At 38.6% G+C, this 25,068-nt stretch overlaps 1 protein-coding gene, 1 long non-coding RNA gene and 1 other non-coding gene across 15 annotated transcripts in view; 1 reads left to right on the top strand and 2 right to left on the bottom strand.

The window, feature by feature from the left end:
• Positions 1-14,129, bottom strand: part of LOC104975236 (uncharacterized) — a 22,744-nt gene extending 8,615 nt beyond the window's left edge. Inside the window, exon 1 of the long non-coding RNA XR_001494454.3 lies at positions 14,043-14,129. This is a non-coding gene — a long non-coding RNA (uncharacterized lncRNA). The remainder of the gene's footprint in view (positions 1-14,042) is intronic.
• Positions 1-25,068, top strand: part of PDE4D (phosphodiesterase 4D) — a 1,605,399-nt gene that overhangs the window by 1,287,630 nt on the left and 292,701 nt on the right. The window contains exon 1 of one of the 13 annotated variants that reach the window (XM_003587510.5): positions 14,903-15,019. The exons of the other annotated variants lie outside the window; for them this stretch is intronic. Within the exon in view, the coding sequence (XP_003587558.1) occupies positions 14,955-15,019 (65 nt within the window). The 5' untranslated portion in view covers positions 14,903-14,954. Of the gene's footprint in view, positions 1-14,902; positions 15,020-25,068 lie in introns of those variants that run through there. 13 annotated transcript variants of the gene reach the window in all.
• Positions 8,305-8,376, bottom strand: TRNAG-GCC (transfer RNA glycine (anticodon GCC)). The gene has a single exon. It is a non-coding gene; the product is annotated as a tRNA-Gly (tRNA).

Genomic DNA, 25,068 nt, shown 5'->3' on the forward strand with positions numbered 1-25,068 from the left:
GGAGGAGCCTGGTGGGCTGCAGTCCATGGGGTTGCTAAGAGTCGGACACGACTGAGCGACTTCACTTTCACTTTTCACTTTCATGCATTGGAGAAGGAAATGGCAACCCACTCCAGTGTTCTTGCCTGGAAAATCCCAGGGACGGGGGAGCCTGGTGGGCTGCCATCTATGGGGTTGCACAGAGTCGGACACGACTGAAGCAACTTAGCAGCAGCAGCAATGTACCTATTGAAATTGTTCTTGAGCTCAAAAGGAAAAATCAGTCTTCATTTTGGAAAAAAGAATCAACATAGTAAAATAAAAGTGTATCTTTTTCCAAAAGTTTTTATTGACTACTACATTTATATACACACCTATAGTCTGGTATCTAAATACCTGAAACATTTGTAAAGTTTTAATTCCTAGAATGAATAATGATTAATTTCTAATGATTTTGATGTTATGTCTACAAAAATAACTGTGACCAGGAGTGAAAGTCTATCCATCTCATTGTCTTTATCTTAGAATTGATTTAAAAATTAAAAAAAAAGAAAATCCTCCTCCTGAGATGCTATTTGTGATGCTATTTGTTTAGTTCCTGAGGTCCTAGTTTTCCCGAGGTGATGTTCGGCTCTCCTAAAAGACAAGTTCATGTCCTACTCTTAAGGCCTTGAGAATGGCGCCTAAGCTCCTCCAGACCTCAGTTTCCTCAACTCTTTGATGGAGCTCATGTGTTTGTGTGTTTTCTTATTTTTAAATGTATTTTATTAAAGTATAGTTGATTTACAATGTTGTGTTAATTTCTGCTGTCCAGCAATGTGATTCAGTTATGTGCTCAGTCGCGTTCAACTCTTTGCAACCCCATTGACTATAGCCCCCCAGGCTCCTCTGCCCATGGCATTTTAGGCAAGAATACTGGAATAGGGTGCCGTTTCCTATTCCAGGGGATCTTCATGACCCAGAGATCGAACTCACATCTCTTGCATCTCCTGCATTGGCAGGAGGATACTTTACCACCAGGCCACCTTGGAAGCCCAATTCAGTTGTACATATACACATTATTTTTCATACTCTTTCCCTTATGCTTTATCACCTGATATTGAATGTAGTTCCCTATGCTCTACAGTTGACCTTGTCACTAATATGAGTTTGTTTTCGAAATTAATGAGATGACATGTATGAGTGCTATACCCAGTGCCTGGTACTTGGTGAGCCTGAGTTCTAGCCACTTCTTCCACTCACCTTGCTGGGAAGCACTCTTTTGACTTCAGTTCTGTCACCTGATAAATGGGTATATAGAGCCTTCATGAGGCTGATGTAGACATTATTGTGTTAATAACCTCACTCCGTGACTCCAATCCATTTCTTTGAGCTCTGGCCAGAGCAGACTTCCCATCCAGAGGCACAGCTCTCTCATTCATGGGCTGATGGGTGGCTGGCTATGGCAGATATTACAGGTCCCCACAAGCATCGTCTCATTTTCCTGCCAATAAAGATGTGGGGAAACTCTTCCCAGAAAAGCCATTTCTTTGAACTGAAGTACTTTATCTGGATTTATAGCTCATGACATGATAAATACTAAACACTTAAGAAAGAATCTTTTCCTCCTTAAAAATGAGGCTGGGGCCAGCTCACTGTTTGCCTACGCCCCCTTCCAGTGTGTTTCTTTTTTCTTTGGGAGAAAATTTTTACTGTAAAGATGTGGGAACTCTGTTTTGGCAAAGAAGGTGTATAAAATAGTTTTCAGAAATAGCGGCTTATGAAAAAGAAAACACGCCAAACTCAGTTTTTGAATTCTGATTCCAGCCGTGAAGCATATGCCATAAAAGGGCACAGGAAGAAAACTTACAAAAGGCTTATCTACTGTGATTAACCAAAAAAATGTACTCTGTTGTTAAGCAGACAGCCTGTGAGCCAGATTTTGTTGTAGATACTGGGAATACAGAGATAAATAAACCCTGTTCCTGATTGCAAGGGGCTCGCAGCTCCATAGAAGAGCCCAGGTGTCTGTTCAGGACCAGACATTGAGGATACGAGGATGGGAAGCCACAGTCCCTTCCGCTTTTCCAGATAAAGAGAGGCTTACACTGTGACTGTGTTCCTAAGCACTCTGGTTGGAATTAGCATCAGAATCTGAACGTTTGCTTAGCCCAGGGCACCTAATTCAAAGCAGTGGGACCAGAGAAGCTGATTAATTTTTGACCCAAGTTAATTTTTGACCAGAAAAAGAGAGATCAAAGGGAAGAACAATAATGTTGCCAACAAAGCACTTGCAGAGATCTGCGAGTGGTGGAGAAGGAACCCTTGCCCATAGGTGGATAACAGGTTGTCTCCTTCCATCCCAGAACAACCCTGGGAGGAAGATAAGTTTGTTATCTCGTAGAAGAGTAGAATCTTAGGAGATTAAAGTTGTTTTCAAAGATTGCAGTCAAAATCAATTGTCTGAACGGTAACTGTGGAACTCTGCTGTTCCTACGATTGCTATTGTGTGCTGCTGACTATTGTAAATACATCACACACAAGTTACAAAACGTACATATAGAATATTAATCATCAGAATTAACCAAAGATGTTCACCGAACTGAATGAAGCCAAGAAACTGAACTTCTGAGTTTGTCATGGAGTTAGTTGGTCTTTACTGCTGCTCGTGTTAGATCCTGAAGGGAGATGGAGGTAGGGGAAGCAGCTTGGGCAGATTTCGGGCAAGCCATGTACGATGTGCATGTCTGTCATCATACGAGAAGGCTGTAATTGATTTAGTAAGGAAGAGGAGGCTGTTGAAAGTTTTCAAGTGAAATTTAACATTTTAAGTTTTGTGTCATTGAAAGGTAACCCTAAGACAATACAGAGACTGAACCTTAGATGTGTAAGATTGGAAGGAAGAAAACTATTCAAGTCTATTATGTAAAGGGAGTCGGGGGCTCAAGGTCAAACTAAGATGGAAGCAGAAAATGATTTAATTTTTATAAAAAGTTATGGAAGTATAGTTGATTTACAATATGTTAGTTCAAGTGTGGGGCTTCCATGGGGGCTCAGAGGTAAAAAAAAAAAAAAAAAAAAAAAAAACATCTCCCAGAGCTTGCTCAAACTCATGTACATTGAGTTGGTGGACATGACTCATGTCCACTGAGTGCCACCTGGGAAGCCCATTGAACCCTTGAAAGTGTTAGTTGTTCAGTCGTGTCCATTTATTTACGATCCCATGGACTGTAGCCCACCAGGTTCCTCTGTCCATGAAATTTTCCAGGCAAGAATACTGGAGAGGGTTGCCATTCCCTTCTCCAGGGGATCTTCCCAACCGGGAAATCGAACCCCAGGTCTCCTGCATTGCAGGCAGATTCTTTACTGTCTGAGCCACCACTATATGCCAAATACTTTGGCAAGATTTTACGTGTCTCATTTAATCCTCAAAACCCTGTTTTATCTCCATTTTATAGTCTAGGAAACTGAGTCTTAGAGAAGATTAATAACTTGTTCAAGATCAAATAGCTAGTCACCAGTGGTGTTTGGATTGGCACCCAGGCAATCTAACTCCAAAGGCTACTTTTTAACCTGCTCCTGTATACCCTCCTTAACTAACAAACATTGTCTCAAAGAGCAGACTTTTTACATTAAATAGATCTTATTTGTGATGTGTGATCAAGGGGTTTACTTGAGTTGCCTGGATTGTTTTACCGTTACCATTACTACAAGCTAGGAAAAATGTTACCAAACAAATGTAAATTAAATGAGCCCTCTGAAAATTGGCTTTCTAATAAGTCAATTTCCTTCATTGTCTAAAGCATCAGGTATTAAATTGCCACCAAAGCACATTCCATGTACATTTATTTTTGACACTTTTTTTCCAAATTCTATTTTAATGAAAACTTCAAGTTGTCTCACAGTGTTAGAAACAAGGGCTTCAGTTGGCAATGTGATTTTTCCAGTTGTTTGATCTCTTTTAAAAGATTTAATTCAATTTTAGAATATAGCATTGTCCTTTGAGATAGGTACATAGCATTAGAAACCACTTGATTAAACATAGGGTCCAGTATGAATCTGAAATCGGAACTAGAGATATAATATGAGCTATAATTTGGGTAAGTGCTAATATCATTTGTATACATTTCAACAAAGTAACAGCTATAGAGATGACGTACAAGAAAACAAACCAGACACTGGTCAAGGCAGTATTTTTACTCTTGACCGTATCTATGTAACAGCAAGCAACACTTTATAGAGAGTCAGGGATGGTTTAAGGAAGTACATCGATTTCTCAAGTTGAGAATCCTTATCTTTTAACTTTTATTTCTAATGCTTTGCTTTGCTCTTTAAGAATGAGACATTTAGAACAAGACTGGCTATCAACTCCTGAATGTACCATTAAAATTAATCTTTTTGATTCCATTTACATCAGTACTTAAATTTTTGGAGACAGTGCAGAATGCTGGTTGTCCAGGTTTGGGAGGAGAGGGAAATGGGTGTTACTGTTTAATGGGTACTACTGTGTTATAGTTTGAGAAAATGAATGAAAAAGTTCTAGAGATGGATGGTGGTAATGGTTGCCCTTGACTGTGTGGATCACAAGAAACTGTGGACAATTCTTCAAAAGACGGGAATACCAGACCACCTTACCTGCCTCCTGAGAAATCTGTATACAGGTAAGGAAGCAACAGTTAGAAATGGACATGGAACAACAGACTGATTCCAAATTGGGAAAGGAGTACGTCAAGGCTGCATATTGTCACCCAGCTTATTTAACTTATATGCTGAGTACATCACGTGAAATGCCAGGCTGGATGAAGTACAAGCTGGAATCAAGATTGCCAGAAGAAGTATCAGTAACCTCACATAGGCAGATGACACCACCTTTATGGCAGAAAGCGAAGAAGAACTAAAGAGCCTCTTGATCAAAGTCAAAGAGGAGAGTGAAAAAGTTGGCTTAAAGCTCAACATTCAGAAAACTAAGATCATGGCGTCTGGTCCCATCACTTCATGACAGATAGATGGGGAAACAGTGAAACAGTGACAGACTTTATTTTGGGGGCTCCAAATTCATTGCAGATGGTGATTGCAGCCATAAAATTAAAAGACGCTTGCTCCTTGGAAGAAAAGCTATGATCAACCTAGACAGCATATTAAAAAGCAGAGACATTACTTTGCCAACCAAAGTCCGTCTAGTCAAAGCTATGATTTTTCCAGTAATCATGTATGGATGTGAAAGTTGCACTATAAAGAAAACTGAGTGCTGAAGAATTGATGCTTTTGAACTGTGGTGTTGGAAAAGACTCTTGAGAGTCCCTTGGACTGCAAGGAGATCAAACCAGTCAATCCTAAAGAAAATCAGTCCTGAATATTCATTGGAAGGACTGATGCTAAAGCTGAAGCTCCAATACTTTGGCCACCTGATGCGAAGAACTGTCTCATTGGAAAAGACCTTGATGCTGGGAAAGATTGAAGGCAGGAGGAGAAGGGGACAACAGAGGATGAGATGGTTGGATGGCATCGCCGACTCGATGAACATGAGTTTGAGTAAGCTCCGGGAATTGGTGATGGACAGGGAGGCCTGGCGTGCTGCAGTCCATGGGGTCACAAAGAGTTGGACATGACTGAGTGACTGAACTGAACTCAACTGAATGGTTGCATGACAGTGTGAATGTATTTAAGGCCATTGAGCTGTGCACTAAAAAGGGTTAAACTGGTAAATTTTATATATGTTTTACCATGATAAAAACATGCTTTATCTTGACCTATACTTATAGAGGGTCAAAATATATTTAGCCATTGGATATATAATTTTTAAATACTTGAACTTAAATTGACATTGCCAATTCCTTCATTTTAAAGTAAAATCTAAAGATTTCTAGCTTCAAAATGGTGGATAGATGACCTCCTCACCCTTTTTTTTTTCCCCTAAAAATATCACCCAAATCAATAACATGAGTGAACTCTAAAAATAAGGATAGTACAGAGGCATGTATAATGTACACCCAGCCACAAGCCCTGACTCTTTCTCTGGATAGTCAGCATACCCCACACCTCTCCCCATGGAAGACAAGAGGTTTTGCAGCAATAGGCAGAGAGTCCAGGAAGGATAGCTGTGCAAACTGTGTTTGGAGGATGCTACAAAAGTCTGCAAACTGACCAGGCAGACCTCCATTTCCCTTCTCTTGCCCACATCAGACCACTAGCAGCAAGACTTAATACCCATCCCTAGAAAACGCAAACCACCTCAGAGGGAAGAAGGTCATACAGTGACATTTAGGGTGGTCAGATGAAATACCTGCTGGGCACCTAATCTCACTACAGCAAATTCCCCAGTGCACAAGCCCCACCCAGGCACTCAGCACCTCTATCACCTTTCTAGGGCTCAACCTCATATGTGACCTTGGGTCAGGGATCAGTGCAGGAGTTTGAGAATCCTACTCTCACCAATGATGAGCTATTTGCACGCGCTTCTTTAATATCACTTAAATACTTAATTTAAATGAGGTTAAATTTACAGAGATACATGTAATTTGAGAATAAAGAAGAACATGAAGAATGAAGAAGAGAAGGTTAGAATATGAAGGAAATACAACAGCACTTAGGAAACTTTAAACAGCTGACTTGAGCCATGCAATGCAGGGTGTTTTTTTCTTTTGATCCCATATTTTGAATTAGTACAAAGTTCTGAGAGTTATTTACAAAGTACATATCTTGTCAACATTACTGATCTCAGGCAAAAATGCTTATGCCTGTTTTAAAAACTAGTTTTCTGCACCTTTTGATTGACAATATAATTGGTTGACAGATGTTGAAATCTATATTATCAGAGATCTCACGTATTGTTACCTTTTAAAATAATCATTTGTTAGTCAGGATTACCTAATGAGGTAATCAAAATGCCATCTATTGTGGAGGTAACCACAAGTGACTATGGCTAAACATCTTACACCTTTCACAGCTAACAGACTTGTAACCTTGTCATGTATAGCCTCATCATAGTGTTTATGAGCCTAAAAACTAGAAACGAGGACAGTGAACTTAAATTGTTTAATCCTGGATATCTTGAAAATCTAGAATTTACGGGCTGATGGACAAGGAGTGAGGTGCTATCTTGTGATTTTGATTTAAATTTCCCTGATAATTAGGGATGTTGACCATCTTTTTATGTACCTAACTAGCCATCTGTATGTCTTGTTTTTTTGAAAAATGCCTGCTCAAGTCCTTTACCCATTTATTAATCATATTATTTGCGTTCTTTTGCTATTGAGTTGTATGAATTTTATATGTATTTTAAATATTAATACTTTATCAGGTATGTGGCTTGCAAAAATCTTCTCCATTACATAGGTTAAATTTTCACTTTTGTGACATTGTGATTTATAAGAAAAATACATTTGATCATTCAGATAACCAAAATGTGTTTCTAATACATATTAGGTCTTTTTCTACTCTGGTTCCTGGTTCACAGCTCTTAAAACCTTTGGAATTTCCTGTGATAAGAATCATAAAAGTATCTTTTGTTATGTTAATAAGGTAACTTCTGGAAAGTCCCTAGGGAACTTAAAGAAGGGGACTAGTTGCTATTGGAACCAACCAATCCTTTAGAAAGTTGAAACTTTCATTTTCACCCAGACTTCTGAGGGGATTGGCTGGGAGAGAGACTAGAGGTTGAATCAGTCCTCAAAGACCAGTGATTTAATCAGTCATGCCAGTAACAAAGAAGCCTCCATAAAAACTGGAAAGAATAGGGTTCAGAAGGCTTCGGGATTGGTGACTATAGGGATATGGGGGCAGAGTGATGCACTAGGAAAGAGTGGGAAGCTTTGTGTCCTTTCCCATACCATGCTCTACATACCTTTTCCATCTGGCTGTTCCTGAGTTACATCCTTTTATAATAAAACAGTAATCTAGTGAGTAAATGTGTTTCCTAAATTCTTGTTAGCATCTCTAGCAAATAAGGAGGGGATCATGGGAACCTCTGATTTATAGCTAATTTTTCAGTATTGCAAGTAACAACTTGGGTTTGCAGCTGACATCTGTAGACAGCAGGAGGGAGTCTCATGGGACTGAGCCCTTAACCTGTGGAATCTGATATTATCTCCAAGTGGATGGTGTCAGTATTGAGTTGAATTCTCTGACACCCTGCTGATGGTGTCAGAGAGTTGTTTGTTGATATGGGAAAGTCTGCATCTGCCCACCCCCCAAACACACATTACATTTGGAGAGTGTAGGGAAGGGAGTGAAAGTCACTCAGTCGTGTTCGACTCTTTGCGACCCCATGGACTATACATATACAGTCCATGGAATTCTCCAGGGCAGAATACTGGAGTGGGTAGCTGTCCCCTTCTCCAGGGCATCTTCCCAACCTGGGGATCGAACCCAGGTCTCCCACATGGCAGGTGGATTCTTTACCAACTGAGCCACCAGGGAAGCCCATACAGTTTGATGCAGAACCCAGAAGAATTTTGTTGATGATTTCCTTTGCTATGCAGAAACTTTTTAGCTTGATGTAAAGATTTGGTGCATTATCTATCAAAATTCCAAAGGCATTCTCCACATAAATAAAAAAGACAATCCTGCAGTTCATATGGAACCACAAACACACACACACACACACACACACACACACAAAACACATGCAAACCACGAATAGCCAAAGCAATTTTGAAACAGAAGGACAAAGCTAGAAGCATCACATTTCCTGATTTCAGACTATATTACAAAGTTATAGTAATCAAAACAGTATGGTACTGACAAAAAAACAGACCCATAGATCGGTGGAACAGAATAGAGTCTTGAGACTTCCCTAGTGATCCAGTGGCTAAGATTCCATGCTCACAATGCATGGGGTCCAGGTTCAATTCCTGATAAGGGAACTAGATCCCACTTGCTGCAACTAAAAGATCCTGTATGCTTCAACTAAGACCTGGCACAACCAAATAAATAAATATTGAAACAAAAAAAGAATAGAGAACCCAGAAATAAACCCATGCACTTTTGGTCAATTCATTTTTAATAAAGGAGCCACAAGTATGCACTGGGGGAAGGATAATCTCTTTAATAAATGATGTTGGGCAAACTGGATAACCACATACAAAATAATGAAATTGGACCTGTACCCTACAGTGGTCACAGTAATTTACCTGAAATGGATTAAAAACTTACAAGGCCTGAAACTTAATATTCCTAGAACAAAATAGGGAAAAACTCCTTGACATTGGTCCTGGCGGTGCATTTTTAGATATAACACCAAAAGCACAGGCATCAAAAGCAGAATTAGACAAGCAGGATTAGATCAAAATCATGATAATTACTTTTCTAACCTGACGTTTTACAAAAGAGGTAGGAAACCTGAAGATCAGAAGCATTCAAAATATAATACTCTTGAGCTTTTCCTCAGGAGTTAAGGAACTTAGCTCCAAGGAGGTTTATGCTTATAGAAAAGTCCTTGAATCCAAATGTATATAAGAGAAACAGCTCAAAATCTGCTACTGATAACTCTCCAGATAAGGGCTGCTGCTGCTGCTGCTAAGTCACCTCAGTCATGTCCGACTCTGTGTGACCCCATATACGGAAGCCCACCATGCTCCCCTGTCCCTGGGATTCTCCAGGCAAGAACACTGGAGTGGGTTGCCATTTCCTTCTCCAATGCATGAAAGGGAAAAGTGAAAGTGAAGTCGCTGAGTCTTGTCCGACTCTTAGTGACCCCATGGACTGCAGCCTACCAGGCTCCTCCGTCCATGGGATTTTCCAGGCAAGAGTACTGGAGTGGGTGCCATTGCGGTACCACATTATTCCTCAATAAGTAGGAAATACTGCAAGAGTTCCAAGTGTCTTGTTCTTATTAAATACTTGAGTACAATGTAGAATGCCAGGAAACTGTAGTAGCAACAAAATAACAAACCCGCGCTCCATGTTCATTCTTCCTACACCCTTACTTGACCTATATGCAGTCCTGATTTTAAGCACATTTGACAGGCCTGTATATTTTGTTACATCATAACATGGTTCTCAAAAATTGTAATCTGAAAGTAAGAGTTTGCTCAAAGGACAGAGATCTGAAAGTGGGCAGAGCATTTCAAAGTAATAACATCTAGAAAAAAATTGTATAGTAATTAACATACTATCTAACTCTTAATGAACAGTTGGTTTCAGTTCCTATTTCACATTTAATGCTTGGCTTTTGATAACTGTCCTTAGTCCCACAGATTGTGCTTGCCATTGAATAAAAGGAAGGTTTTAGGGTGCACCCCGTCTGTTTCCCTGCAGCTGATGCTCTCCACAGTAGTGTTGCCCATATTGCCTGCTGACCACCATTAGTATGGGAGAGATTTTAGGTGATATCTGGATGCTTTTTTTTTAATTAACACTTTTATTTGGGGGAAATGCAATCAGCATGTCAAACCCATTCAATCAAACAAATATAAGCTTATTGTTTATGTTATTTAAGTTAAAAGAGAATGAGTCAATGAAGAAAAATGTCAAGTCATAATGGTGTATACATGGTATAGATGCCAGTAGGACAGGACTTGTAGAGGTTGTGTCCAGATGCCTGAAGTTTAGGAAACATGATACCACACAGTGGTTTGAATCAACCAAATATATACGGTTGGATGACCATGATGAACATAAACATCTGTGGTACAGTCCTTTGAAATGTTGCATGACAGTAGTCAAAGAGAAGTCTATATGCTAAGTTGCTTCAGTCGTGTCCGACTCTGTGCGACCCCATAGACGGCAGCCCGCCAGGCTCCACCGTCCATGGGATTTTCCAGGCAAGAGTACTAGAGTGGGTTGCCATTTCCTTCTCCAATGCAGGAAAGTGAAAAGTGAAAGCGAAGTCATTCAGTTGTGTCCAACTCTTTGCGACCCCATGGACTGCAGCCCACCAGTCTCCTCTGTCCATGGGATTTTCTAGGCAAGAGTACTGGAGTGGGGTGCCATTGCCTTTTCCAGAAGTCTGTGTAACACTACACAATTCAGTATATCAGGAAAATGCTAGAAATCATAGTCGCTTCTAGATCAAATGCATGTTCTCTAAAGCCCTCCAGACAAGGTCCACGTGTTTCCTAAAATCCCTAAATTCTCCCCAGATTCAGGCATCCTCATTGGCCATTGTGTACGCCATCATATATTTGTGTACTAACAGGAATGTGTGGGAGGAAGCAGTTTCATATCCCTCCATTCTGAGGAGCTTTTCAGAGGAAATAAAATGTGATACTCAATTTTTAACACATTATTTCAGAAATTACCCTATGGGGAAAAAATTCCTTAGACTGGAGAAAACACTGTAATGTGGAACAAGCACTATTAGGGTTTTAAAAACTTGTGATCATTTTGTCACTACCTTAATATCAGGGATAAGAACAAAATTAAAAATTTCAATCTCCATGGCTTTGTGCTACTGTGTACCACTGTGCGTCTGTCTTTTTTCTGTAACCTTGATGGATGTATCTAAGAAGCTTCAAGTCTTCTGGCTCGTTGCATGTGTTGTCAGATTCCCCACTATTTAAACTTGTTTTCTCTGGGGACAGGGGTGATGTATTAGTCATTAAAGGACTGTGATGTAGTGTACCCAACAAGTGCGTTAGGATTTTCAGAGATAGATTCTTGGAATACGTGTAACATTGAGTAGAGCACAGGACAGCACTAACCTAAAGAGATTAAGGATGTGTTTCTGACCGGGAAGGGAGTGCCAGTGAGCTAAGTAATTTCACTGGGACAGAAAGAGCTTTCTTGGGGATGGTAAAACAGAGGACTGACTATTTCAGGAGCATTTTTAATTTTTAGTTAATTTATCTCTAATTGGAGGATAATTGCTTTACAATATTGTGTTGGTTTCTACTGTATATCAACATAATCAGTCATAGTTATACATATGTCCCCTCCCTCTTGAGCCTCTTTCCCATCTCCCACCGCACTCCCCCCACCCCTCTAAGTTGTCACAGAGCACTGGGTTTGAGCTCCCTGTGTCGTACAGCTATCTCAAGAAAGTTTAACCTTTACATATAAATGGCAACCCACTCCAGTACTCTTGCCTGGAAAATCCCATGGACGGTGGAGCCTGGTGGGCTGCCGTCTATGAGGTTGCACAGAGTTGGACATGACTGAAGCAACTGAGCATATAGACTTCTCTTTGACTACTGTCATGCAATATTTCAAAGGACTGTACCACATGTTTATGTTAAACTTTAAATTCAGACATTTCATTTGGTGATTACTGTTACTTTCCTTCTGAAATATCACCAAGAAGATATTGGCTGGACCTTACATGAAAGAGAACAGTACTCCAAATAAGTAATAGTAGTTAGCTACTTTCACTTAGCCTGGGTTTTTTTTTCCTTTTTTCTCTACATTAAAATTTCAAGAAAAAAAGATAAACCTCTTTTCACAAGCCCCCTCCCTCCAAAAAGGGCAGTAGTTTCCCCAACTTTCTTTTGAATGTCTGAAAGTATGTGATTGGCTAACCTCCCTTAAAGTGCCAACGTGTTTAACATGGGACAGAGCCAAGAATCTGTGAATGTCCCTGAACAGTCATAGGAAAACTGAAAAGCTTAAGGAGATAGCTGTATGGCAAGCAGTTTATTGGCATTTACCTGAAGAAGCCTGAGAGGAGACTAAATAATAAATGCACCTAGAAGTGTGACCGGGTAGGAGGAGGTGAAGGGTTTGCTGTAATAAGTAGCCAGAGGTCTGGCGAGGTGCCTTACTACATTAATTTTCCAAGTCCTTTGGGTGGGTCACACTTGCGCTACAATATCCTGTCTGCAAATGCTAAATAAATACCAGGATCACGTCAGACTAAAGAACCAACGTACTAACTAATGTCATTTAAGAAATCAGGATGCTTAAAGTATTTTTCAGGTAATTCACATTCAAATTAACTAAAGTTGGCACACCCGGACAAATGTTAGTTATATATCCTAGTGGAAATGTTTAAAGGGATTGGGGAGGGAAGTCCAATCCTCTTCTCTTAGGAGCAATTTGAATTGTTTTGTTTTTCGTGGTTGTTAAAAAATTTTATTGGAGTATAGTTGACTTACAATGTTGTGTTAGTTTTATATGGAACAAAGTAGTTCATTTACACATATATTCATTCTTTAACAGATTCTTTTCCCATATAAATTACTGCAAAATATTGAGTAAAATTCCCTGTGCTATATACTAGTTATAGCACAGGGAACTTATAATTCATTTGTTATCCATTTTATACACAGTAGTGTGTTTAGTGAAAGTTGCTCAATCATGTGAAAGTTGCTCAGTCGTGTCTGACTCTTTGAGACCCCATGGACTGTAGCCTGCCAGGCTCCTCTGTCCATGTAATTCTCTAGCCCAGAATACTGGAGTGGGTAGCCTTTCTTTTCTCCAGGGATCTTCCCAACCCAGGGATCGAACCCAGGTCTCCTGCATTGCAGGCAGATTCTTTACCATCTGAGCCACCGGGAAAGCCCAGTGTGTTTATGTTAATCCAAAACTCTAAATTTATCCCTCTCCCATACATTTCCCCTTTGGTAACCATAAGTTTGTTTTCAAAATGGATCAGTTTAGATTATGTCTACTAAAACCAAAAATATTTTATTTCAAATATAGGAACTGGGGCAGGGATTAGTTTTCACAATAAGAGACGTTGAGATACAAGCTTCATTCCTTACTGAAGAGCTGTTAGTAATTTGCAAACCCAGAATCTTGGTATATACATATAAATCAATGAAATTTGCATATGATTTTCAAAAAAAATAAGGTTTACAAAACATCCTGCAAGGAAGCAGCCTCAGTACATGAAGCCACTTGTCTAGCAGCATGACATTAGATTTTTCAGTTTAAACATTACCGCATGACCTGATGCAACAATTTTAATTTTTGAGACAATTTTGTGTTTCTACAACCAACCCCAAAGCATGAAATTTCATTAAATGTGCCCCAAATGAACAGCTGCTAAGCCTCCCAAGTCCTCTCAACTTTACTTTTGACTAGAACTTTTAGTTTTCTGTGCCAGAGTTTGAGAAAATGATTTTTTTTTTTTTTTTTTTTTTTGAGGGTTGATAAGTCTATGGTGAAGGGGTGTGTTCCTTATAAAGGTGCTCAGGGAATCTTACCTTGAATAACAAGAGACACCTCATTTCTCAGAGGAGGAAATAAGTTTCGAGATGTCTTCTGTTTGGCTGGTTTACACTCCTCCTCTCTGGCGCTGATCTGCAAAGAAGCTTTGTAAATTTCAGCAATTGACTAGACCCGCTGGGCTGGGCGCTGGGTCTTTTTTTTTTTTTCCCTCTCTCTCACTTCCCTGCGATGTTTTGAACTGCCTTCCTACAGACGTCATACAGCCCTTGAGGAATAGTTTCTGCCTGGTGAGATTGAATGATAGTTCTCATTCACAAAGGCATGGAGTCAGATTCTAATCAGGGGACACAGCGGAAATTACGTTCGCAGGTACAACAGTGAGTCCAGCTCAAGTGTGGAGAGCTTTGTTCCCTCTCTGACTTCTTGGCTCCCCCGAGAGGAGTGTTTTTTTGTGGTCGTCCTGAAATGGAACTTCCCTGACAGCTCTCCGGTGTCGTTACTGTACCTCGCGGTCATTTCTGTTTCCTTTTCTCTAACCTGAGCACTTTTAGACGGTCGGAAACCTTTAATCCTGGTATTGTGGAAATGCAAAAGAGATGCGATCAAGTGGCTCTTTCACTCTGTTGGTTACCCTTGTGACCAGATGAAGAATAGATTCAAAATCCAGTTCCTCCCTTGGCAGTGCAAAGCAGAAAACAAACTGTCACTTCCGAACAGCCTGGTGATGGAGTAAATTCAGTATGAAAGAGGAAAAAGCTTCTGTGTTTTAGAAACCTCTCTCTGTTCTGGACTGGGGGCAGAAATTGGATTCCGGGAAATGTGGATTTCTTCAAACAACCTCCTTTGAAAATGGAATATATTTCAAGCCATCTTTGTAGAAACACAGCTGAAATGTATTAATCAGAATTCTTGAAGAGTTTTTTTTTTTTTTTTCTTTTTCCTCCAAAATGAGCATTATCATGAAGCCAAGATCCCGGTCTACAAGTTCCCTGAGGACTTCAGAGGGAGTGTGGTAACGTGCTTTTCTCTCCTGCTTCTCCCCTTCTTTGATTTAAAGATTGACGTAATCGTGGAGTATTTAGTAATTGCTGACGAGGTTCAAGAGTTAGGTATGATGTTAGGGCTTTGTAAGAAAGAGCTCGGTGTCGGTGACACTTTGGCTCTACTTTGTTGCTCGATTTTGTTTACTCTAAAAATAAGGGTGCTCGCACTTTTTTTTTTTTTTTTTTTTTGGTCGTCATGGACCATAGCAATTCATTTGGTGACAAGTTTTAGAAGAGGAAGGAAACCTGCAAAAACCTTGGAAGTTTAGAAAATGAACTTATCATTTTTCACTGTCTGATCTGCCTGCATGTTTTCTTATCTCTCTTACCTGATAGACAAGCAGGCTAGTAGTTAACGATCTTTGCTGTGGTCTTTAGAAGTAGTACTTTACCTTTCAGCACACGAGTATTAAAATAATTAATAATGTTTTACATTTTAATCATATAACCAACTTGAATTTAATTATATGACTAAATGTATATCAAGTTGCTTATCATTCAGGAATCTCCTGTTTTATTTTGTTAATAATGTTCCTTGATAATTTTGTGGGGTTCTTTTTGGTAATTTTAGTGTTTTCATCTTAATAAAAAGTATGTTAACTTCAATTTATTCTAATATTTAGTTCTACGATTTCTTCAGTATTTGATATGGCTGTATGCACATAACCTTAAGGAATAGTTTCTCAATAAGTAACTTTTGTGTCTAATACAGATATTTACAAAAATATTTTTATGGCTGTTTCAGAGGTTAATTTTATTTTATTTATCTTAGTGATTGATTGTAAATATATAAGTAAGCTCATCTTTTTGAAATGGAAAGAATCCTTTAGACAGGAGAATTAAAAGCAATGAGTGAAGGCAGGTGTTGAGGAAAGGCTGGAAGCAAGCAGGTAAGATGCACTACATATAATTATTTGAGCAGGCAGACACACAAATAAATACTTAAATTATTTGTATAGGGAATTCAGTCCACATTTATGAGGTTGGGTTATCATTTGCTGTTATTGTACTGCTGTTTTGTAGGGGACTAGAATCAAGAATTTTCCTGCAGTGGTATTTCTGTGAGTTTTAATAAACTATAGATGCAGATTTGATCTCATATCAATTGTGATTTTTTTAAAAATAAATGAATACATGTGATAAATTCCTCCTTGAATTTATTTAAAGAAAAGGTTGCATCTGCAACTAAACTTGTATGGCTCTTTTATGCCAAATAATAAATACTGGGAAATACTTAGAATCCTTTTATAGTTGCTATAACCAATATAAATCTCTAATATAAATGGGTAATCAGAATTTATAAGTGAATTTTATTCACTTGTGATTTCTGTCCTGCCTATGTGAAAACAGGCTCTTATGCATGAATAAATAGTATTTAACCAACCTATTTGCTGTTTTTGTCTCAAACGCCAGGAGACTTAGCTCCAAATTTAGGATGCAATCAATCAGCAACACTTAGTGCAGTTCAGTGTTCAGCAGCATCGACATCCTTTACTCCTCTGAGGTTATCATAGTCTATTTTTATCCACAACTGTTCTATTTGATTATTCTGTGTTATGTAAGGTCATAAATAGGGCCACAGTTCAAAGTATATGTTTTAAAATATGAATGTGTATATTGTTCCATTTAATTTTAAATAGTTTGAGTAGTGTTTGGTTTAGATGGTGTTTATGTAAGAAGTAAATGCCTCTCTTTATGCTAATGGTCCCTGATGGCACACTATGGAAACCTCCCTCTTACCTCTGTCTTATTAATAATGTAACTGTTTGGGTATATCACTGCTGTCTCTGAATCATTGACCTGAGGTTGTAATCACTGTAGTTATAGTTTAACTGTTTTATTATCCCTTTATCCTTCAATTTCTGTACAACACATCTATTTATATTTTTCTTTTCGGGTTTTACATAATTTATTTATTTATTTATTTATTTTTTTTATTGAAATGAATCCGCCACAGGTATACATGTGTTTTATTTTTTTTATTTTATATTATTTTTAAACTTTACAAAATTGTATTAGTTTTGCCAAATATCAAAATGAATCCGCCACAGGTATACATGTGTTCCCCATCCTGAACCCTCCTCCCTCCTCCCTCCCCATACCATCCCTCTGGGTCCTCCCAGTGCACTAGCCCCAAGCATCCAGTATCGTGCATCGAACCTGGACTGCAACTCGTTTCATACATGATATTATACATGTTTCAATGCCATTCTCCCAAATCTTCCCACCCTCTCCCTCTCCAACAGAGTCCATAAGACTGTTCTATACATCACACATGTGTGTATATGTGTACACACACACACACACACACATATATATAGATGTTTACTTGATTAACAAAAAAAGCAGCCCTTCGGCTCCCTGTACCTCGGTACATACTTGCCCCCGACAATTCATTAGGATGGTGTCCTCTCAACCCCCACCCCTAACCCCTTTCCTTTCAGAAACCAAAACCTACTTCATCCTCTTAAGAACTGACTTCCCACTAGAGAGACCAAGTAAATATTCCTTTTTCAGATGATTTTATTTCGTTCTGTGCTTGAGAATACTTTCTTTTGGGAGAATCATCTTTTGCCTTTACTATCTTAATGCTACTTATGTAAATCTTGTTTGTTCCATTGCCCCCTTTTTTCTAAGACTGTCTATTTTCTCTTTGGATGCTTCCGGACAGTTTGCTAATTGCCTTTTGCAAGAACCCAGCGCTTCAGATTACTATTCTTTGGCTTTTTTCCTGTTTCTTTCCAACCACTACCATAAAAAACAATCCACACGAACTTGTTATTTACAGCCCTGACTGAATCCCTTTGAGATACTCACATTTTAAAAGAGGATTTCATGACAAACTCCTAATGATATTATATATCCTTCCTCCTGGTTCATCTGCTTAAATAACAAGCCCTTTACTTACAGTTAAAATTCTATTAATTTCTAAAAACAAGATAAAAATAATCTTGAAATTGATCTGTTTCCTTATTATATAATATTTTAAATATATATAAAGTATTATATAATAAGGATATATACTAGGTTGTTTTTATTTTTTCAATAGGTATATTTATTGACTACCTACTCTGTGCCAGGTTCTAAAAGAATTTAATTGTGGTATTAATCCTTTTGCATTCCTTTAAATGTCTGCTAGAAATTGAGAAAAACATGATCTATATGTTTTCTTATGCTCATACAGTTAATAAAACTAGCAAAATCATTTATTTTGCCTTTCTGTTTCAGTCATTTGGGTAGTAATAGTTCATCTTTAAATTCTCTGTGAGAAAACAAAGAGGCAGTTACATATCCATAAATATTTTAATTTCACATGTCTTCAATTTAGAAATAGTCAGCAGTTATACATTATAATAAAATTATGATTCTGTAGCATTTTACCACTTACAAATATATCCCAGAGATAGTTCTCATTAATCTAACCAAGACTTATATAATTCAATTTAAATGAAAAATAATTATCCTTACAAATATAAATATAGAAAACTTTGATCAATAAAACTGGACTTTGTTCTTTTCTGCTGTTCATTATTTGGCATATACTTGTGATATTTAAGATTGTTCATTGTGTAATCTGGTGGGGAGAAGATGCTATTGTCTAAGATATGCCTGTGAGTCTTTTTATAAAGTAAGTTTTGAAGCAGATTATTAAATATGTAAAATTTTTACTTAGGTTTATAGACATAGAAAATAAGCCCGGAAGGGTGTTTTCCAAGCCTTTAGTAGTGGTTACCTTCTAGGGTAAAAATGGCCAGAATGGAGGCAGGGTGGTTTTCATTCTTCTGAATATATATTCTTTTACTATATGATATGCACTTTTTCATCAAGGAATTATGATACATGATTTTAAATATATTAAAAATATAACTACCATGTGCATTAGCAAACTCATCTTTATCTGTGTAGCCATCTGTATATCTGGTAAACAATAATTGGCTCAGTGTCCAAAATACGGCAAATAAGCATTTCAGTAGTGAGCAGATATAACTTTCTAAAAAACATTGCTTCTCAGATCAATAAATGATTGTTTTTTTCTATTAACTCTATTCTCCTAAAGTTATGAGTTCAGGCTGACTGAGAATTCTTATTTTGGCTTCATGATTATAGTAAAACTACTAACTTTTCTAATTGAAAATAAAAAGATGTAATGACAATAATATTTTGGAGGGAAAATTAGTTTTAACCCCTGGTATCCTAACCTCAACTATTCTCTTTTTTTTTTTCACTTAACTTACATATCTTGAACTGTTGTAAATATTAGTTCTGTGCTCCACTTCATCATGCATTTTTCTAATAATAATATTTCTAGCTTTCATTTTATCGAGTGTCTCTTATAAATGAGAACTCTGTGGAAAATTTTAAATATAGTATCCTGTTTAGTTCTTATAATAATGTTGAAAGGAAGGAGTTGTTAATCCCTATTTTACAGATGAAGAAATGAACCTAAGAGATAAAATAATTTGAACAAGGCACTTTAACTGCTAGGGAGTGCTGAGGTTCAATCCCATGCCTCTCTGCTTCAGAGGCAGTGCTCTTTTTCTTTGGGCTTCCCTGGTAGCTCAGTAGGTAAAGAATTGCCTGCAATGCAGGAGACCTGAGATTCCCTGGAGAAGGACATGGCTAACCAGTCCAGGATTCTTGCCTGGAAAATCCCATGGATGGAAGAGTCTGGCGGGCTACAGTCTACAGGGTTGCAAAGTGTCGGACGTAACTGAGCGACTAAATCACTACCACCACTATTTTTATAAGTATCACTTTTGATGACTGTCAAATTATCTATCTTGTGAATATAGCAAAGGCACTAAAATATTTGGTAGCTATTGGGTGACTGAAAAGATAAGTTGGAAGTTGACCTTCTGGGGTATGATAGGCCATAAAGTTCCCTGATAGCTCAGTTGGTAGAGAACCTGCCTGCAATGCAGGAGACCCCGGTTCGATTCCTGGGTGGGGAAGATCTGCTGGAGAAGGGATAGGCTACCCACTCCAGTATTCTTGGGCTTCCCTTGTGGCTCAGCTAGTAAAGAATCCACCTGCAATGCGGGAGACCTGGTTTCGATCCCTGGGTTGGGAATATCCCCTGGAGAAAGGAAAGCCTACTCACTCCAGTATTCTGGCCTGGGGAATTCCATGGACTGTATGGTCCATGGGGTCACAAAGAGTCGGGCACTACTGAGCGACTTTCACTTTCAAAGTTTAAGGCTGATGTTGAGCATTGAAAAATAACTATTTGAAAGGGTTTTGTGATTCAGAGAAGGCAATGGCACCCCACTCCAGTACTCTTGCCTGGAAAATTCCATGGATGGAGGAGCCTGGTAGGCTGCAGTCCATGGGGTCGTGAAGAGTCGGACACGACTGAGAGACTTCACTCTCACTTTTCATTTTCAAGCATTGGAGAAGGAAATGGCAACCCACTCCAGTGTTCTTGCCTGGAGAATCCCAGGGACAGGGGAATCTGGTGGGCTTCCATCTATGGGGTCGCCGAGTCGGACACGACTGAAGCGACTTAACAGCAGCGGCAGTAACAAATAAAGTTATCTATTCCCTATTGTAGGAAAATAAAGAGCAAAAGTCAGTGCTTCTCAGTTCTAATAGATCATCTTTCCAATTTTGTTAGAAAGTCTTACTTTGTTCTCTGTAAGATCTGTAAGGCGTCAGGTAAGAAACCAGTTCTCAAACTTTGTATGAAGTTTCATAATGTTTTAACTCAGCTTTGAAAAAGGTACAAAATCTTCCTTCCTGTATCTTTTATCTTACAAGGTTTTGCAAATGGGAAAACAAATGGAACTTGTGTAATTTCTGCCTGTCCAGTTATACAATGTGACTGGACTTAGAGAAGTGACTATTTTCAAAATTGGTTCAGAGCTTTGAACCTGCAATAAATCTTTTTGATCCTATTTTCTAAGTTTGCATCACATCTGGTGATATAGACCTAGAGATAATCCCAGATCTAGAGATAAGCAGCTTTTAGGAAAAGTGGTTAAAATAGCTTGAATATTATTTAAAACATTTTAAATATATATATATATATATATATATATATATATATGTATATTTTAATGCCAGGGAAGGACAGAGTGGATCACAAATACTCTTTAAAGTCTTAAATTATGAAATTCTAATTCTCAAATCTCTAAATGCCTTGCTCTGTGGTCAAGTTTGGACTAAACTAGGAAGTCTTTTAGAAGAATGGAGAATATAGAAAATTCCAGAACCTGTGGATGCAGTTCTTAGCATAACAGAGGAAATATGAATGTTACGCCTTTATTATCTACCTTCAACCTTCCTAGGCAGTTGGCTCTCGTAGGAGCACCCTGGGTGATAGGTGAGGATGTGAATTGGGGAAGCTAAACTAAGATGCTCTTCAGAATAACAGTGAGAAACAATAAGGGGAAGATTATGGGAAAGATCTGAAGAAGTGTCTAGAGAAATAAGAGGAAGGTCAGAGGGGAGGCTGGAAGGACTTCAGCCCATTCTGAACCAGACACTCGCCATCTGGCACCCTGCCCTGTTTAATCACACTGCCACCTTCCGATAGCAGCTGTAGTAATGAACTTGCGTGTAGCAATGGTTTTTATTTATTTGTTTGTTTCTCCCCTTCATCTCAGGACTAAAAACTTCTGCCAGAGGATAAAGAAAGTCGACTTCAATCCTTTCCATTTCTCTGTTACATGAGGGAGAACAAGAAATTAGAAAACTAGAAACCAGGTGTAGAATATATGCACACTGAGGTGACAATTTCCGAAACTTCCTTACTGGTGAAGTTTTTGATGTTTTACAGCCCACACAGTTCAGACGTTTTGTTTATAGCTAATATTAATCTTCCTTGCTTAAATTTTAACCCGTTTCTTCCTAGTTATCAGGGTAGTGAATCAGTAGATAAGTAGATTCTCCTTTATGGAGTAAAGTGACTTTGTGGTCTTTTTTAATCTTATGTGCTCAATTGGCATCCAACTCTTCGTGACCTCACGAACTGTAGCCTGCCAGTTTCTTCTGTCCATGGAATTTTCCAGGCAAGAATACTGAGTGGGTTACCATTTCCTTCTCCATTTCATTTCATAGTGCAAAACGCTCATTTTGAATTGTAAAGGGGGTGGTACCAGTGTGACTTGTTAAAAGAAATGTTCTGTAAAACATAGTTTCAATGTGTAATTGTTTTCAGGCTTCATGCAAAAGAGCGTTCCCATTGTGTCTGAGTCTCTGTCCTGTTTAAAATACATTCAAGATGAGAAATTCAACTTTCTAAAATGAATATGTATGAAATGTTCATGTATATATGGAATACAGAAAATAACAATTCCTAACATCTGTGATTTCACTTCATTGCAATGTGGTACAGAATTTCTTCTTTGTGTCAGGGGATTTATATGACTGAAACTGTTTTAGTTAGGATAAATTCCTGCAAAATGTGTCAAATTTTAACCAATGGCATTCTGGCAGGCAGGCAACCACTGCTGTGATGTTTCCTCTGCTATAGATGTGTCATAGAACAGCAGGTAACTCTGATTGGCAGCTGGATTACCAGCTAGCTGGGACAGTAGCCCCTAAGTCTACAGTGGTAACCAGAGTGGTGACCATTGTAATGATATGTGTGTGTGTGTTCGTGTTCAGTTATGTCTGACTCTTTGTGACCCCATGGACTGTAGCCCACCAGGCTCCTTTGTTGATGGGATTCACCCTGCAAGAGTGCTGGAGTGGGTTGCCATTTCCTCCTCCAGAGGATCTCCCCAACCCAGGGATCGAACCCACATAACAGATATACAATATTGAGAACCTGCTGTTGGTCAGACACTGGACTTGGTGCTGTACATGATTTAGTTCATTTTATCTTCATAATTACAGGAGATAAAACTCGTAAATCACAGTGCTGAAGAAAACATGGTCTAATTCTAAACCCCATGTTTTTTGTGGTGATGATATTGTTTTTGTTTTATTCAGTTTTCTCCACTGTCTCCACTGCTTTGGTCACTCATGATTCTGCCTCCTAGTATTGCAAAAGTGGTCAGTAGGCTGCTGGTCTATGCCTTTCCTTTCTGTCCTAGATTATTTCAAGGTTCTCTTTTTAACCATGTACAGCTCAAGAACAAATACCTTTTGTATTTGTCTGCCTTCTTTCTCAAGGTGTGCACACAAGTCTTCCACCATGGACCATAGAGATGGATGGAGACGTGGAAGGTGGACTTTGGCCCAGCTTCATTCTCTAGAAATCTAGCTAGTTCTTGATGCATTCAGTTTATTGACCCTCTCCCCCAATCTGACTATAAATTGCAGTTTTCTTCCTCTCTGGCATTTGACCAGCGAGTAGAACCATAAACTCTTGGAAATGAATAGGACCACAGAAAATAACCTATAATCTAATTCTCCCCACCCTGACCCCATTTTTGGAACTGGAAAAGTTTTGCTGGTCTTTAACTTCCAGTCAAATAAGGTCAAGAAAATGGTTAGAAACAATGTCAGTGTTTTTGTGGCAACAGATTTTATTGGAGAAATATTTTTCTTAAAATTCAAACACAAAGTTTGAAGTCAAATAGAGAGCTAAAACTTTGTCAGGTAAATTCGTGAAAGTATTTCCATTTATAATTTGTATGGTTCAGTTCAGTTCAGTCGCTCAGTCATGTCTGACTCTTTGCAACCCCATGAATCACAGCACACCAGGCCTTCCTGTCTATCACCAACTCCCAGAGTTCACTCAGACTCATGTCCATCGAGTCAGTGATGCCATCCAGCCATCTCATCCTCTGTCGTCCCCTTCTTCTCCCACCTCCAATCCCTCCCAGCATCAGAGTCTATTCCAATGAGTCAGCTCTTCGCATGAGGTGGCCAAAGTACTGGAGTTTCAACTTTAGCATCATTCCCTCCAAAGAAATCCCAGGGCTGATCTCCTTCAGAATGGACTGGTTGGATCTCCTTGCAGTCCAAGGGACTCTCAAGAGTCTTCTCCAACACTACAGTTCAAAAGCATCAATTCTTTGGCGCTCAGCTTTCTTCACAGTCCAACTCTCACATCCATACATGACTACTGGAAAAACCATAGCCTTGACTAGACGGACATTTGTTGGCAAAGTAATGTCTCTGCTTTTGAATATGCTATCTAGGTTGGTCATAACTTTTCTTCCAAGGACTAAGAATCTTTTAATTTCATGGCTGCAATCACCATCTGCAGTGATTTTGGAGCCCAAAAAATAAAGTCTGACATTGTTTCTAATGTTTCCCCATCTATTTACCATGAAGTGATGGAACCAGATGCCATGATCTTCATTTTCTGAATGTTGAGCTTTAAGCCAACTTTTTCACTCTCCACTTTCACTTTCATCAAGAGGCTTTTTAGTTCCTCTTCACTTTCTGCCATAAGGGTGGTGTCATCTGCATATCTAAGGTTATTGTATGGTACTTAAATGTAATTCTTAAACTTATGTCTGTGAAGTTAGCTAATATCATGATAATTCTGTCACAACTTCAAAGTTGGATTGAAGGAATATTTATGGAGAGGTATGGAGGTTGAGGTCTCCATGATCTCCTGAAGGAAATTCAAGACAGTGCTTTGTCCAAAGACCTTCGCAGGTAACTAAACTCTGATCAGTAACATTTTTTGGAAGTCACATCGCTTATTAAATTGCCAAAATTCATGTCTTGAAATTGTAACTTTACTCTTCTCTCTTCTCCAAAACATAGTCTCACTGAAGTAAAAATCATGGTAATTGCTATTTACTGAGTGCTTCTGTGACAGATATCAGGCTGTGTGTTTGAAAAGAATTACTCCATCAAGTCTCATTATAAATCCTGTGAGGCACACATTATTATTATTCCTCATTTTCTAGAATAGTGAGGAAAACTTACCTGAGATTGCATGGTAAATAAGAGAATTTCATGGATTCACATACTTTTAAAAATTATTAAATGCTATTATTTTTTTTTTGGCCACACTGTGTAGCATGTAGGATCTTAGTCCCCTGACCAGGGATCGAACCTGTATCCCCTGACTTGGAAGTGCCAGGGAATTCCCGTAATGTTACCTTTAGTA

The sequence above is a fragment of the Bos taurus genome, chromosome 20 (genome assembly GCF_002263795.3).
Source record: "Bos taurus isolate L1 Dominette 01449 registration number 42190680 breed Hereford chromosome 20, ARS-UCD2.0, whole genome shotgun sequence".
Lineage (NCBI taxonomy): Eukaryota > Metazoa > Chordata > Mammalia > Artiodactyla > Bovidae > Bos > Bos taurus.